The 16,733-nt window shown below is 38.3% G+C and overlaps 2 protein-coding genes across 3 annotated transcripts; one reads left to right on the top strand and one right to left on the bottom strand.

The window, feature by feature from the left end:
• Positions 1–1,986: 1,986 nt before the first annotated feature.
• On the bottom strand, positions 1,987–4,074 carry LOC125197211 (cytokinin dehydrogenase 9-like). Its single transcript, XM_048095923.2, has 4 exons — positions 3,327–4,074; positions 2,852–3,240; positions 2,497–2,759; positions 1,987–2,407 (listed from the first exon to the last, which is right to left on the bottom strand). Exons 1-4 carry the CDS (start codon positions 3,904–3,906, stop codon positions 2,098–2,100), a joined length of 1,542 nt encoding a protein of 513 aa, XP_047951880.1. The 5' UTR covers positions 3,907–4,074; the 3' UTR covers positions 1,987–2,097.
• Positions 4,075–13,024: 8,950 nt separating this feature from the next.
• LOC125196926 (putative glycerol-3-phosphate dehydrogenase [NAD(+)] 1, cytosolic) lies at positions 13,025–16,733 on the top strand. 2 transcript variants are annotated; one of them, XM_048095592.2, is made up of 6 exons: positions 13,025–14,207; positions 14,655–14,876; positions 15,301–15,548; positions 15,924–16,063; positions 16,137–16,276; positions 16,496–16,733. In XM_048095592.2, the coding sequence occupies exons 1-5, from the start codon at positions 13,541–13,543 to the stop codon at positions 16,255–16,257; spliced, it is 1,398 nt and encodes a 465-aa protein (XP_047951549.1). In that variant the 5' UTR covers positions 13,025–13,540; the 3' UTR covers positions 16,258–16,276; positions 16,496–16,733. The 2 variants fall into 2 exon arrangements, with proteins under 2 accessions (XP_047951549.1, XP_088913926.1); XM_089057800.1 differs by lacking the exon at positions 16,496–16,733 and having other exon boundaries at positions 13,026–14,207; positions 16,137–16,439.

The following is a 16,733-nucleotide window of genomic DNA, read 5'->3' as shown; positions in this document are numbered from 1 at the left end:
CTTATTTGATTACGAAGCATGTTCTTGTTATTTTGTTTTTTTTATATTATGCATGAAGAACTCAAGAACATTCGACTCATAGAACTTGAATTATTCGAACATACGAGATGAGCGATCCGTCGGCGCTCGCGCCGAGACAGACCGCCCTACGCATGATCGAGAAAGAGGGTAGTCGAGCGAGTGGGAGCCGAGGATCGACGAATATGGGGCGACGCGCCGGCGAGAAAGGGTGGCTGCCCTTGTAGCCGCTAGTAAATTGGCCTCTCCACGCCGTCGGACAGTTCTTCCACTGCCAGTGCATATAGTCTATGCTCCCTAGCATCCCAAGGAAGTCGTGCACCGTCTCGTGCATCCTTATCAGGCTCTGGCAATCATCCGCAGTCAGGCGTCGCAAATATGCGTCGCCAAAAGCCTCCACAACTATCTTACAAAAATTCTTGAGACATTCGCGGCCAGTTGTCTCCCCGACGTGAAGGTACTCGTCGAACATATCCGTTGTGGTGCCGTAGGCCAACTGTCGGATCGCAACTGTGCACTTCTACAACGGCATAAGTCCGGGTCTGCCGATGTCGTCTTTCCGATACTGGAAGTACTTATCACATCCCTCCAACGTGTACTTATCGGCCGAGGAACCTGCGCCACCGCCGCCGCCTCCGTCGCTGCCTTCCGCTGCATTTGTGCCAAGCACTCCGCCGCGGCTTCACTAACGGCATCGAACAAGGCTCGAGTCAAGGCCCGTCTGCAGCCATCCGATGTACTCAAATCGTAGTTGTCGGGATTCATTTTTGAGAAGATAAGAGAGAATAATTGAAGAGATGTGAAATAGTAGTGTGTGAAATGGTAGAGAATTGTGGTGTTTAAATAAGAAAAAAATTTGGAAAAAAATCAAAAAAAGAAAAGAAAAAAGAAAACACGTTCGCATCGTCCGCGATGCCACAGTGGATTGACGATCGCATCGTCCGCCCCATTGTGGATGCTCTTATAAAAATAATATTGCCGAGCCAAACTTACTCGGCAAATGCTCGAAAAAATATGTTAATTTAACACGCGCCAACTTATGTTATTTTTATTTAATACTACAATTTATGTAATTTTGCTTCTTGGACTTTTATTTGACCCCTTATTTTAAAGGGATGATCAATTGCTAACTAATTGTTAACTACGGAGTACAACTAATTTAAGACTATAGGATTTTAGAAATCTTGTTGTCTACTATTTGCCATGTGTAATTTTATTTTTTATTTTTTAATATTAAAAAAATAATAGCAACTATCAAATATAGGTTTTAGAAACACAATGCCAATACAGTGTATGAAATACATCTACACAAAGACATGACAATGTTAATACAATTTCATATTGACATTGTATAAGCACTGTATTGACATATTATATGTCGTGTATTGATATGAAGCTGTTAATGAAATTTATAAAAAATTTAGAAATTTTTTTCAAATTTTGACATCGGAACATATGCAAGTGAGATCTCGTTAGAATACTTATGAAATTATCTTTAATTTGATATATGTTGTGCGAAAAAATAATTTAAATCGAGAAAGTTATATTATTCGGCCGGTTCCGGTTCTAACCGGACCGGTTGATCGGTTAACTGGTTTTAAATTTTCATAAATCCTAGAATCGGAACCGAAACTGGAACCGATCGGTACCGGTTTGGAATCGGCCAGTTAAGAACCGGTTCCGAATCGGAACCGATGTTTAATTTTAATCCGAATTTATTTATAATTTTAAACAGTTCAATACTATCTAAAGAACATACTCCCTCCGTCCTACCTTACTTGAGTCTTTCTTAGTTTACTTTATCTCCACTTTAATTATTTATTACTATTATATTTTCAAAAATGAGTGCGAAAAAGAAGTGACTCAAGTAACGTGGACAGGAGGGAGTATAGTATTAAAACTTTATTTTAATAAACTAAATAATTATTTCATCATGCTCAATAATAAATAATATTTCATCATGCTCAATAAAAAAAATAGCGATATTTATATATATCTAAATATAAATACAATATTTTAATCCCATATTCAGCTTTCTGTATCATCGTTTTTTCTCTTTTCAGACATTCCAGTTTTTCGTCATAAAATCGATATGGATTTCTGAAAAATTCTCTGTCCCGGCGCGAGAATCGCTAGAGGATCGTATGCCGATTTCTTCTGCGCAAAGATCTCCCACCGCGGCCCAAAGTGGGCCCTCCATTCCTCCTGCGATTCGTAGTGAGGCAGATACTGCTTCACTCCCAACTGCGCCGAATCGCAGAAATTCAAGATTCTTCTGTTCTGATTCAGCAGTTGCTGCAGCCCCTGGCTCTCCGCCGCGTGCGGGAGAAACGCCACGAGGTAGAACACGTCTTCCTCCGGCGTCACAAATGACGTTCTGTTGTCCCACCTGGAAAAATAAAGACAGCGATCACAATGTGCTCGACGAAATGCCTGAACGAAAAGAAAAACAAGGGCGTGTTAATTAATGATTATTACTTTGATTTGTTCACCGGGTAGATGAGAACGGGACCGCTGTTGGTATCAGTTAGAATGTTTCCAAAGACGCCGTCGGCGAAGGTGTGGATTTTGCTGCGCGGGATGAGGAGATTGAGCCATGGGTGTGGGAGATCCCAGAGCCCCTTTGATCTCAGTTTGAGCTCTGCTGCGTGGACCCTGTCCAAGAATTCCACATATGAAACTTGTGTAACAAACAGCGTTGATGGGATGTAGCTTAATTCAGATAATAACGACTTTATTTCCTGCATACCAAAGCAAAATCAGAATCAAGAAGATTTCACACATTTATTCCTTTGTTTGTGCAGTGCAATGGTTAATGGTATCTAAATCTAACCTTATCTATGTGAGCTTCTTCATCAGGGTTGAAGTTCATTGTGAGCTCAAGGCAGAAGAGAGTCCTCCCATCTGATACAAACTGGTTGGCTTCGTCCGGATCCTGTGGGTCGAACGATGATCGCCAGTTGTTGATCAGACCCGACCGGTTCACTATCACCAGGCCTTCTATGTAGTCGAATGTTTTCTCTGCAGATATGAGCCTCTCCTGGTCTCTCGCGAACGTCGAGAAATCCGAGTACACGACTCTGATCCATTTGACGCGTTTAGGCGCTGGCTCGAGGGAGATTCTTGCTCTGGTTATGATCCCGAATTGGCCGAGCCCGCCAAGAACTCCGTGGAAGAGGTCAGCATTCTTGTCTTCGGAGCAAACCACCACTTCCCCTTTCCCTGCATTCATTTAGTCATCGAGTTATTGACATAATTTTGATTGATATGAATGAATGATGATATTGAATAATAATAGTAATACTAACCTGTGATGACCTCGAGTTGGTGGACATTACTGATTTGGGGGCCGTGCCGGAATGCCTGGCCGCTGATCCCGGCGTTGGACAAGGTGCCTCCGACGGTGAGATGGAGGTAGTCGGTCCACGATTTGGGGGCGAGGCCGTGTTTGAGGCAGTGGTGGAGCACATTGATCCAGAGCTCACCGGCAGGGGCGTCCACGTAGGGGGACTTCCCCTTGATCACCAACTGCATCTCGCCCCCGCGGAGGGATTCCATGTTGATCACGATCCCGTGGGGCGCCTGCGCCTGTCCCAGGAGGGAGTGGCCGTGGCCCCTGGCGGCGACAGTCATGGCGGAGGCCGGGCCCATATGCCAGACGTGCTTGATGGTGGATGCCACGTCGGAGACCTTCTTAGGGTGGAGGACGGCCCAGGGAAGGGAATGGAGCTGGTTGCCGAAATCGCGGCCGGCGAATTCGTTGCCGTCGAAGGTGAAGTGGCCGAGGATGGGGATCGGGACGGTGGGGAGGGAGAGAGGCATGCAGCAGCATAGCAACAAAACTGTGGTGGAAAGAATATTAGTAGTAGTATGTTGTTTGAGAAACATGTTTCTAGAAGTCCAAGGAAAGGAAAAATTATACTAATGTTAAATTGTTTTCCTAAGTTAAGGCAAAAGTATGTTGTGCTTGTTTTTGTGGAGTTTGAGGAAAGAAGGGAGGGAGGAGATTTAAAGAGTTGAGTGTTTGGGTCAACCAGTGATTATAATCCGTATATAGACTGCATACTTGGATGGGATACAATATAAAACTATTCTATTACCTTAATAAGAGTTGGAGAGACTTCCCTTTTTAGGAGAATTCTTGCGTTTACCAAATACTAATAAAGTGAAAAAATAATAGAAAAAGAAAGTCACAAGAAAGAAAAGATTTTCATAGATCTTGTTGCTTTTCACACAGATTTTCAGCTTTTCCCATCAAGGACAAGAATGCATCATAATATTTTCTTTTTACCAATGCTAAGGATGATTTTGCCATTTATGGAATGTGATCTCCTGTTTATTTATATGGCTGTCAGTAAGCTGTAATTCCACTATGTTTTTATATTGCCTTTGCTAAATCATAGTGAATTTTCATGTCAAATGATATTGTTATATCTCATTTTAATTGCGATTTGGGACCTTCTTTTTCGACCTACACACAAACTCTTAACTTTTTTCTTGAAATTTATCTCATCTTTGGTCCTGTTGCATAAACCAATCAGCAATTATGTCCAAAATTATTTAAGACATGCTGGCTCTTGTGGAAAAAAGAGATTTTATTCCTTGTGGGCTATCGAGGTAGATACAATATAGTTGAGAACAGATATATTATTCTGTCCATTGAAAGCACAAGAAACATCATAGAGGCATAGACACATAGGATGAGATGAAGTTAAGCCAAGCAAGAATTAGTAGTAAGTATTCCCATGAGATAAAGAGAGAGATGATGGGAGAGAGACAGAGTGATGGCTATCAATCTTAATGTTATTAAGAGGGGGGAAACAATCTGCTGTGAGCAAAAGAGTTTATTCTTTTACCAAATCTTTCTGCAGTCATAGCTCTGTGTCTGTCTCCCATCTTTGGGAGTACACAAACATTCAATATTATGCCACCTAATTAAACATGAAATCTTTTATATATGCACTTGTGTAATCCCTTTTAATTAACTTGATTTTTTCATAATTTATTAGTGGCTATATATGTTTGGGTTATTGTTTTTTGTGGGGTGGAGAAGTGTTGGGAGTGAGAGTTTGTTGTGACCTCTAGTTGGAAGTTCAGGTGGAATTTAGAAAGGTGAAAAATAAGGATAGGATTATATTAACATTCTGCACATTATTTACTACTACTACTACTATATTTTTTTATTACTCCTACTTAATTACTTAATTAGTCTCTGTATGGGAACAGTAAGTTTGTTAATAACTAAATTAATGACATAGTTAGCGATTATCATTTATCTCTATACATAGTAATTTTTAACAAATAAAATGATAAATGGGACCACAAATGGTAAAAAAAAACAGAAAAGCAAAGTGATTATAGAAGACAACAAAGCATGGTAACCTCAAAGAGATCCCTATCAATGTCCCCAATCAAGATTCCATTTATGCAGTCCTAGAATATTTAATTTTGCCAGTGCAATTATCTGCTGTAAATTTTCCACTCAGTTTCATCAGATTTTGTGTACTTTAATGTAATGCATGAAGTAGTAACCTAGCTGCTCACTATATACCTATATACAGTATATATGTATTTGTATTTGTATTTGTATTTGTGGGCAAAACCAAATCTTTAATTTGATTCTATTTGCTTTCTAGAAGGAAACCGACCATCATTAAAGAAATGGATTATGGTTAAATCCATCTTCATAAAATACTTTACAATTATCCTGTTATTTTAGTTTAAAGTTGATCACTTAACTGTTTTCCCTTACTCGTAGGGTGACTACTTTTGCCTTGGTAATTCCATAACCTTGTCACATTAATATATTCTTAATGATGTAGTTTAGTAAATTTCACATATATGTTTATAAAGTACGTGAATATAAATACTAAGAACGAACTGACCACAAATCATATATTAACCACATGCTTAGTGTAATTTCCCATTGTTTTGGGGTAAAGTTGTGTAATAGATGCATTCATAACTTTCTACACAAATGAAATTGTGTTTGGGAAACCAACCATTGTATTTAATGAATTTGATTAATTGTTGGACTTTGGAGATAGCAATTAACCAATGTGTAGATTATATGAATCAAGTATTCAATGAAAGTAGAACTGAGCAACAAAATTAATTAGAGTAGAGTTTCTTATGAAATAGATATGTGTATCGATGGGTAGGTAGGGTACATATATTGTTTTTGGATTAAATCATAACCTATGAGCATTACGTCCTTTCCCCGCTTTCATCCCACTTAATCCAACGCCTTGGTGTCACATTTTTACCTATAAATTGAAACTTTTTATCCTTCTATCATCTCATGTCGGGTATCATTACAAATTCAACACATGTTGCTAGTATATATATGTGTGGCAAATTCTATCGTGTAAGGATCTTTCACTTATCTTCTAGTATATCCAATGGCAGGTTCAAGATTTGAAAATGAAGGGGACGAAATATATATTACTAGCTTGGTTTTGGTGAAACTGGCTAATTTTTTTTGTCTTCAGGGCAATGTCGGAGGCAAACATGAGAATTTTATGTGCGGATAAAGAAAAATTAATCAAACGAAGGGGGCAATCGTCCCTTCCTACCCCAAATTAATAAAATATGAGATAGATAAAGAAATTATTGAAATATTAATGATAGAAAATGAGATTCACCTTATTTTATAGATAAAAACTTATATGAATAGAAGTTGAATGATTTTTAAGAATAACCAAAAAAATGGATTATTGGCTGTAAACAGAAAGAGATGTAATACGTGATAGATTAGGCATACGAAACTATAATTAAGAAACAATTAAGAGATCGGTATGTGCATGTGTCCCCCAAATCTTAATATAGTTCTGTGGTGATCTTGTACCTAACAATGGTGCATATCACATGCCTAATATTTTTCAAATTTATTGATTGACATGTTGGAATTTATTGATATATTTGGCCCTTTGCACCTGACAACGAACAAAACAATTATGACATGATTACAAGTTTTGCAATTGGGAGACAAAATATAGTATATATTAACTTACAATCAAGATAAGAACAACACAAGCGACAGAGTTTATAAACAATTTAATACAAATCCATCTATTAAAGACTTGAGATATATAGGCCATAACCTTATAACTACTCCATAGCATAGATTTTGTGGCTCACTCAAGCAATACATAGAGCTTCCTTTGCAATATGTGGCAGTTTGATTTTGGGTAAATATATATACTAGCTAGGGGTGTCCGGTTAAAATTGTTACCTTCTATTCAACATGGAATCGAACTGGTGGTTCCAATTTTCGAACAGTAATCAGACTTGACAAGCCTAATCAGAATCATTTTATCAGTCTACCGGTCCAGTTTTAGTTTCAATATTTTCCAAATCGAGAACTTGATGTAAATCACTGATTTTGGCTCAAAATCGTAAAAAAAACATGTAAATATTTTTAAAAGTTTATTCAAAAGACTTTTTTCTTCTTGTTTTTCATTTTCTTTTCTCTTTCAAATTATTGTTTTTGTTACTCTTTTTAATTATACAATTTCACTTTTACTTATTAACGATATTTATATAATATTATTATTTTTAATTGCACTAAAATATGATAGTACAAAATTAAATCAATTTTAACGGTTGTTTATTGTTTTCTGTTCATTGTTTTAAATTATTAATTATTTATGAAATATAACTAAAATAAATGAGAACTAAAAAATAGAGAAACTATGGAGATAAGAGTGAAATTAAACAAACAAGTGACAGAAAATGGAGAAAAGATAGAGAGGAGTGGGAAATAACAAAGATAAATAGAATAGCTCTGAAGCGAAAAGTTAAAAAGATAAAAATAATCGAAAAATAGTGCAAAAGTATCTTAAATTATATTAAGTATTTGTTCAAAAGACATATGATGCTATTTTATTTTATTTTTATGAGAAACTGCATGTATACAACTTCAATTGTCCTGATACTTTGCATTCACTCTGTTTATTTTTATATCATATATACTCCATTATATTTGAATGCAACCCAACAACTTGTGCTCATTGAATAGTTTATGTTAGATCATTAATAAGTAGAAATAGTTATATGATATGATTGATTGTGTATTTTAACTTCACAATTATCAGTTTGTTGAGAGGAACAGAACTTGACCTCTAGCTAATCGTGCCCCTCAACTCCTACTTAGTATGTTTAAGTTGCTAAATTTACGCTTAACCTACGATTTGCGAAGAATAGTGTCACATGATCATTTGCATATGAGTTCATTTTTATTCGATTTTTGGCATCTCACTTCATGTCTCAAAATTATTTGGTATATACTCCACTTTACAATCATTTTTTTCATACCATTTCAATTTCGTAATGTCTAAGACTCTAAGTAGCCTAATTCAATTAGATTTTATGATTATTATATTTTGCAATTTTTCAGTTAATTAATTCATAGTACACATTCACATAATTTTCTTAGGCTCAATTGCTAAAATAAATCGAATATTATATTCTGTAAATTCTCAACTTGATTGAATAACAAATGATTCAGCCTAATTAATTAGAACATCATTTTGTAATATTATACTAGTAATTTTGTTTTCTAACACTGTGTATCAATACTCAACAGGATAATTAATTTATGAAGAAAATCTAATTTTAACATGGTTGGATTTAACTTTTTACTATTCGTAAACAAAGAGTGATAATTCATACTACTCCATATTCAGATTTTTATAACAGTAGTGACAGATTTTTATTTTCCTCCAAATTAGAAGTCTCAAGCTTTTAACACTATACACATAAAGTGGATGGGATGGGAGTGCAGTGCAATATTCCATGTTGTAAGCAACTAAAAGTAGCAAGAAATACACAGAAATTCAAGCTAAGAATCTTACCATATATACCTCAGAATCTGCATATGCTTTATAGTAGTATATACTGTTTGAATGATTCCTGAAAGTTAAAAGGCTAGTCATCACACCTAATTCTACCTGTGATGGTAGGAATCTAGTGACAAATTGTTGGTCAAGTGGGAACCAGACACAAAGTCAAGAACCTCTCCAAACCATACAAATTTATGCTCTCTTTTATCATTGCCAGACTTGAATATATAATCAACGGCTCTCTTGCATCGTCCCGGATTTGCTTCAATGGCGACAGTGATCTTGTTCGTTAAAGAAACCAATAATGTAGCTTTTGCCATAAGCAGAATACGAGAATTTTTTTTTAATCATCAAGTGTTGACGACCTTGTCACCAATCAGAGCCCAAACAAGTTCGAAGAATTTACAACCAACGGTTTAAAATGCATGAGCAGAAAAACAAAAACAATTTTACAAGTAGCACATTGTCAAACTAAAACCACACACACATTCTTAGTCCTGCAGCAATGTAGTACATATATAATCACATATACCTATAGGCTATAGCCCTAGACGTCAAACAGAGACAGCAACCAGGATTCTTCCACTTGAAGGCTGCACCAAGCATACCAGAAATAAATCCAAACATGTAGAAAATCTATGTCCTCAATTACACATTTAAATAACTAGGTTGTCTGAGAATTCAAAAAATAAAACAGAAAAGAAGCAGTCAATTTTTTTAAAATATCAAACAAAATAGAGTCTAAAATGAAAATATGGAAGATTTGGGTAGAAGTTGTCAATGTCAGAGTGACGTCAACAGAGCTCTTTCACTATCAGTGTTTCTTTCTGATCTCTAGCTAGCCATTCAATTGCCCTTCCTCTACTTCACTCCACCTTGCTAGTTTCCATCGCATGTTTAGGCTTGACTACTCGAATTTGAAGAATGATAGAGAAATTAAGATGATGGGGGTCATGTCAACCTGATGAATCATTCCTAGTTTGAGATGCTTATTAGTCATGGAAACGTATACAAGCACCTGCATCTGATATTGTTCCCAAATATAATCAACTCACTTCATTGAAATGAGGACCAATATAGCATTACAATCTTAGAGGACTCACATTCAACAATCTTAGAGGACTCACTTCATTGACTAATGTTTATGTTTGCATCTCTTGTCATGACCGTATTTCTAAGAATAGAAAACACGGTTGGTCGCGGCTAAGGGAGGGTTAAAGAAGCGGGGAAGAAAGGAGAAACAACACAACTCGACCATAGCTCGAATAAAATCAGAGTATCATTTCGACAATCAACGTCTCAAAATAAATATTATCTCAACAATAATTAATTTCGGTAGTTCGCGCTCATCCACGATAATTAATTTATTCTAGCCCATCATAAAAATCTAGTCCCTCCAACTAATGTAACTGTCGGCCCAAACTCCATTTGATGTAAGTAAGGAGACACAGAAAGAATTAAACAAGCTAGCCCATTTATTTAAACAACTCCAGCCCCAAAAAGAATAGAAAAAGGCGGGCATTACACCAATGTTTATCATTCTGTAGCATTTCATGTGGTATTTTTAGAAGGCTTTTATATAGTTTTAACTTTGAGCTAATATTTATTTTTATATTCATGAAATAAAGAGATACAGTATTTTATATATTAACTACTTAATCTTGATAGGATTAATGTGTCCTACTTCTAATTTTTCCAATATTGAATGTGATTGCTATTTTTACGGGAGTAATCTATTGCATTTTGTTTTTAGATTTTTTTTCATGCTATGTAAATATAGATTTGATAAAATATATTTAAATTTTAGACCATTTCCTTATACTTAGCTACTTTTATACTCCATTCATCCCATATTACTTGCATTGTTGCTTTTCGGCTCATCACAAACTCCTTATACTATTTATAATTTAAATTAGAATTAATGCATTTAATTAATATATTAAATTAAGTTAAGAGCTCATTTATTAAGTGATGCTTCATTACACTTAAAATTTTAATTTAATTACACTAAAAAATCAATCCTAAATTTACGACCTAAAATGAAAAGTACGAGGCCTAAAACTATTCCACTTAAAACTCCATACCACTCAAGAATATGACCAATTTGAATGAAATGGAGGAATACCATATTATAATATTATCCTGGTATACTTGATCGGTGAATTATTAGGGCATCCGCAATGGGGCGGACGATGCGACGGACGATGCATCGTCCACCACTGCAGCATCGCGGACGATGGGTTACCCATCGTCCGCGCCCGATACATCGCCCGCGGACGATGCGCGGAGGATACCCATCGTCCGCCACTGTGGACGACGCGGACGATGCTCACGCTTTTTTTTTTTTCAATTTTTTTTTCTTATTTAAACACTACAATTCTCTACCATTTCACACACTCCAATTTCACATCTCTTCAATTTCTCTTCAATTATTCTCTCTCATCGTCTCAAAAATGAATCCCGACGACTACGATTTGAGTACATTGGATGGCTGCAGACGGGCCTTGACTCGAGCCTTGTTCGATGCCGTTAATGAAGCCAAGGCGGAATGCTTGACACAAATGCAGCGGGAGGAGGCGGCGGCGGAGGCGCGGGTCCCTCGCCCGATACGACGTCGGACGTATGTCCCCCGCGAGCACGACGTAGCGCACGAACGTCTGTTCACAGATTATTTTGCCGAGAATCCAAGGTGGGGCCCGAATATTTTTCACCGACATTTTAGAATGAGCCGAGATCTTTTTCTCGCATTGTGCACACGTTGGAGGGACGTGATGAGTACTTCCAGTATCGGGAAGACGGGATCGGCAGACCCGGACTTACGCCGTTGCAGAAGTGCACGGTTGCGATCCGCCAGTTGGCCTACAGCACAACAGCAGATATGTTCGACGAGTACCTTCACGTCGGAGATACAACTGGCCGCGAATGTCTCAAGAAATTTTGTAAGTTAGTTGTGGAGGCTTTTGGCGACACATATTTGCGACGCCCGACTGCTGATGATTGCCAGAGCCTGATGCGGATGCACGAGACGGTGCATGGCTTCCCTGGGATGCTAGGGAGCATCGACTGTATGCACTGGCAGTGGAAGAACTACCCGACGGCCTGGAGAGGCCAATTTACTAGCGGCTACAAGGGCAGCCACCCGACGATGATCCTAGAAGCCGTCGCTGACCACCGCCTCTGGATCTGGCATGCCTACTTTGGTGTAGCTGGGTTGAATAACGACATCAACGTCCTCAACTCGTCCACCCTATTCGTCGATCAGTGCAGGGGTCGCGGTCCGGCCATTCAGTTCACTGCCAACGGCCGCACACATCATATGGGGTACTACTTGGCCGATGGCATATACCCAAGGTGAGCTGTTTTTTTGAAGACGATCAACTGCCCAATTGGTGAGAGGAGAGTCTTGTTTGCGGCAAAGCAGGAGTCCGCGCGGAAGGATGTGGAGCGGGCTTTTGGGGTGCTCCAATCGCGGTGGGCAATCGTGAAAGTCCGGCGCGTTTCTAGTACAAGGAAGTCATCGCCGACGTCATGTGTGCGTGCATCATCATGCATAACATGATAGTCGAATAAGAACGTGGACATGTCACCAATTGGGTGGATGATGAAGCCGGATCTAGCTCCAGCACGGCGATCTCGCCTGTCACGCGAGGATTACCGACTGGCTTCAGTGCGGTTCTACAGCGACAGGCGTACTCAGCTCATGACCGACATGATTGAAGAAGTTTGGAACCGCAACTGCCACCGTTGAGAAATTGTAGTTTTTTTAATTTCGTATTGTAATGTTTGAATTTTAATGAAATGAAGTTATTTTTCCAAATTTTGACGTATTTAAATATTTAAATAATCGATAAAATGCTTAGGGCATCGTTTAGGGTGGGCTATAGTCCGCCCCACTACAAGTAGAATAGGAAAAGGATAAAATGCTGACGTTGCGGGCTGGCGGCATCCGATTGTGGATGCCCTTTTAACTCCAAACATATTTCTATTTCCACAAATACACGCAAACTTTTACTTCATCTTTCTAATTAAAATATTTAAATCTCTTTCTTTCCCTAAATGTTTACATTCATTTTTTTTTTCTCTAAACTTAAACACATTAATCACTCGTAAAATATAATACTCCTATTAATCAAGAAATGTGGGGCGTAACTAATTTCTAACACTGCCAGCAAAAGAAAAGAGGCAAACCACCGCCTTAATTTCAACACTGTCAGCAAAAGACAACGCAGGTTGTTTCCCTTTCCCCATTTTCTTGTTTAATCCCACCTCTTTCTAGGTGGAGTTAGCTCGCCAAAGTTTTCCTTTTCATTTGACGGAATTATCCAAGTCCCAACTTTTCGATAATTTCAATAAATGCTGTTACTCTGCGACAGTGACATATGATCTCCAAGACTCCAACCGACGTGAGAAAGAAATCCATTATTCCGTTTACTTCTAGAATTTTGTAGGCGGCAGTCGGTTGGTTCCTTCTTGTCAATGCGGTGCCGAATTCATCTGATTGGTGCTAGTCATCGCCTCTAGGTGTAAAACCCCCACATTCAAAATTAAAACCGCGTGCCCTTCTTATTTGAGTGTTTATATTCAATTGTAGTTGAACAATTGGCGCTTGATATTGTTTAATTCAGTATTTTGATTGGATTGGAGTAGTAGTTGAAGTTGTAAAGTGATTTGAGTAGAAAATGGTGGGAGCTGCTGAGGGTTTTAGTGATGGTGGTAATGGTTTAACGAATGGGGCAATTAATGTGGCAAATGGTTTGTCAGAGGAGAAGATTGATGAAATCCGTCGTTTGTTTGGGAAATCTGACGGCGATCCGTTGAGGATTGTGGGGGTTGGGGCGGGGGCGTGGGGGAGTGTGTTTGCTGCAATGCTGCAAGACGCGTATGGGGGTTTCCGTGATAAGGTGCAGATTAGGATATGGAGGAGGGCAGGGAGGTCGGTTGATCGGGCCACGGCGGAGCATCTGTTTGAGGTGATCAATTCAAGGGAGGAGGTGCTGCGGAGGCTGCTCAGGCGGTGCGCGTATTTGAAGTACGTGGAGGGGAGGCTGGGTGATCGGATTCTGTACGCGGATGAGATTTTGAAAGATGGGTTTTGCTTGAATATGATTGACACCCCGCTTTGCCCTATGAAGGTTGTGACTAACTTGCAGGAGGCTGTGTGGGATGCTGATGTCGTTATCAATGGATTGCCGTCGACTGAGACGAGGGAGGTGTTTGAAGAGATTAGTAGGTATTGGAAGGAACGGATTAGTGTGCCGGTTATCATCTCTTTGGCGAAGGGTATTGAGGCGGAGTTGGAGCCAGAGCCTAGGATAGTTACTCCGACTCAGATGATTAATCGAGCTAGTAAGATTGCTTCCACAATTCATCAATGTTGTATATTCCCCTTTTAAAACTGCTTGCTATAATACTAGCTGCTAATACATGAATGGATTTATAGCCAGTGGTGAATTAGAAAACTAATGCTTGGTGATTTTACTCGTGTATATTGCTGATTTTATGCATCACAGATTATGTGCTCTGCAATAGATTCGTGCATGTTCCCATAAGAATGTAAGCCTGTTTGCTGCACTGCTAATTTTTCCGTTGTGAGAAATGAAAAAAGCAAAGAAAGAAATGGTTGTGAGCAGATTATTGAAACTATTATGCTATGCGGCCTGTTGATGATTTATTCGTATTAGTATTTTGGTGAGTGATAAACATTCGTTCGTACATGTATTGCATTGGGTTTAAATATTCATTTTGCATTAACTGTATTTTCCCTCTTTCTCATGGGTGCATCTGTATTTTCAGCTGGGATTCCTATGGAAAATATTCTATATCTTGGAGGACCTAATATTGCATCGGAGATCTACAACAAAGAATATGCTAATGCTCGGATATGTGGAGCTGAAAAATGGAGAAAACCACTGGCGAGGTTTCTTAGACAGCCGCATTTCATTGTTTGGGATAACGGTGACCTTGTTACTCATGAAGTTATGGGGGGTTTGAAAAACGTATATGCAATTGGAGCGGGTAAGTTTCCCTTTTCAATATTTAAAAATAAAATGGAGCGGACAAATTAAAACTGTGCTTCAAATTCCCGATAATTAGTAGATGACAACTTCTTCATTCATCTTAGAATCAGTGTTGAATTTAATAAACTTGCTCTTCATTCATCTTAGAACACAACTTCTTTGTTTCATTAATAGATGACACTATTTGAATGATTCTTTGATTATGTTAATTGCAAAACTTGCAGAAGAATTTCGGCTTATGAGCTTCTAGTTTTTTGGTCTCATTCGGGATCTAGGAATATCAGTACTTGTGCCGAGTTGAGCTGTCATATTTTACCTATATTTTAAAAATTGAATGGTGTTCTGGTATTCTATGTTTTTATTTTTTAAATTCTAGATCTTTTCATGACCAACGATTTATAAGTATTATTTGGAATTGGCAGGGATGGTTGCAGCCCTAACTAACGAGAGTGCAACAAGCAAGTCTGTGTATTTTGCTCACTGCACATCAGAGATGATCTTTATCACCCATCTTTTGGCAGAGGAGCCTGAGAGGCTTGCAGGTCCTCTATTGGCTGATACTTATGTAACGTTGTTGAAGGGTCGTAACGCATGGTATGGTCAGAAGTTGGCTAAAGGTGAAATAAACCTTGAAATGGGAGACAGTATAAAAGGCAAGGGAATGATTCAGGTACGCATTTCAAGTTTCCTAACTAGTGATGCTGAACAAATCTAATTCTTTATACACCACGAGCTCCATAGCCTCAGAGAGTCTTTGCAATGCTACAAAGTAATACATTGTTTCACTCTTACGACATGACTAAACCTAGGGAAACGGGGGCATTTTTGCTAATAGTTTGCCTCAATAGCCAGGTTCACAACAGAACCATGTATGCATATGGTCACCAAATACTATGTTGGACTGGTTCTTGCCACTTGAATTCATCGGTCTTGTTAGAGTTACTAGCACCATCATGAGATTTATTTCTATTTCCCTTTTCGTTGCCATACAAGATGTGACAGCCATTTGTTTCCACTTTCCAATGAGTTTGGTGATGGTTTGCAGGGGGTTTCAGCCGTAAAAGCTTTCTATGAGCTGCTGAGTCAGTCTCGTTTAAATATCATGCACCCTAGTGAAAAGACGCACATTGCACCAGTAGAACTCTGTCCAATCTTGCAGAAACTGTACAAAATACTGATAGTGAGGTAGGGACAAAGTCTGTTGAATCTTGCAAGTAGCTCATCGAGCAATGTAATCTGATTGTTGGTGTGTTGGTAGGGAGCTGGCATGTGAGGGGATTCTTCAAGCCTTGCGAGATGAAACCATGAACGACCCTCGAGAACGCATTGAGATCGCCCAGCGCCACGCCATCTACAGACCTTCTCTACTCATGAACTAACATCGGTGTTTAGAAAGAGGTAGTTGCCAGTTATATCGATTCGAATCTTGGTTTGTCAATGGATTTTAGCGTTGTTAGGAAGTGTTATTCAGTTCTCTTCAACGTTTACTTGTGTAAGTGTAACAGAGCTCACCAATCTAAGTGTGACTTTTGAGAATGATATGAATTTTGTTTTTTGCCAACATGATTTTCTGGCCTTCATTATTGCGTTTAATATTTTTGATGACACTTGCAACAGATTACTACTCCAATTCTTGGCTGAAGTTGGAGGTGAAACGTGTAAAAGGTGCCTGGAGAAGTGGAAGAAAAATAACTTATTTTTTAATAATTTAATTTAGCAACGGTATTATAGAAGTAAATACAAAGAAGGGAAAATTTAGGGAGATCTAAATTATTGAACTTCAGTAAATTATTATACATCTAAAGGAGTATTATGAAGGTGAAAACAAAGTGGGAAATTTAGTGATCTAATTTAT

The sequence above is a fragment of the Salvia hispanica genome, chromosome 4, assembly GCF_029641045.1.
Source record: "Salvia hispanica isolate PSC_SH4W2 chromosome 4, Shi_PSC_v1, whole genome shotgun sequence".
NCBI lineage: Eukaryota > Viridiplantae > Streptophyta > Magnoliopsida > Lamiales > Lamiaceae > Salvia > Salvia hispanica.
Note: the sequence above shows the minus strand (reverse complement) of the source record. Positions and strands in the feature narration are given on the sequence as shown.

Bases quoted from the DNA above. Each gene is read 5' to 3' on its own strand.
- LOC125196926 (XM_048095592.2), top strand. From the start codon at position 13,541: ATGGTGGGAGCTGCTGAGGGTTTTAGTGATGGTGGTAATGGTTTAACG. The intron at 14,877-15,300 runs GTAAGTTTCCCT...TGGAATTGGCAG, and splicing joins CGTATATGCAATTGGAGCGG to GGATGGTTGCAGCCCTAACT. The intron at 16,064-16,136 runs GTAGGGACAAAG...GTGTGTTGGTAG, and splicing joins TACAAAATACTGATAGTGAG to GGAGCTGGCATGTGAGGGGA.
- LOC125197211 (XM_048095923.2), bottom strand. From the start codon at position 3,906: ATGTTTCTCAAACAACATACTACTACTAATATTCTTTCCACCACAGTT. The intron at 3,241-3,326 runs GTTAGTATTACT...AAATGAATGCAG, and splicing joins CCAACTCGAGGTCATCACAG to GGAAAGGGGAAGTGGTGGTT. The intron at 2,408-2,496 runs GTAATAATCATT...TTATTTTTCCAG, and splicing joins TACCCGGTGAACAAATCAAA to GTGGGACAACAGAACGTCAT.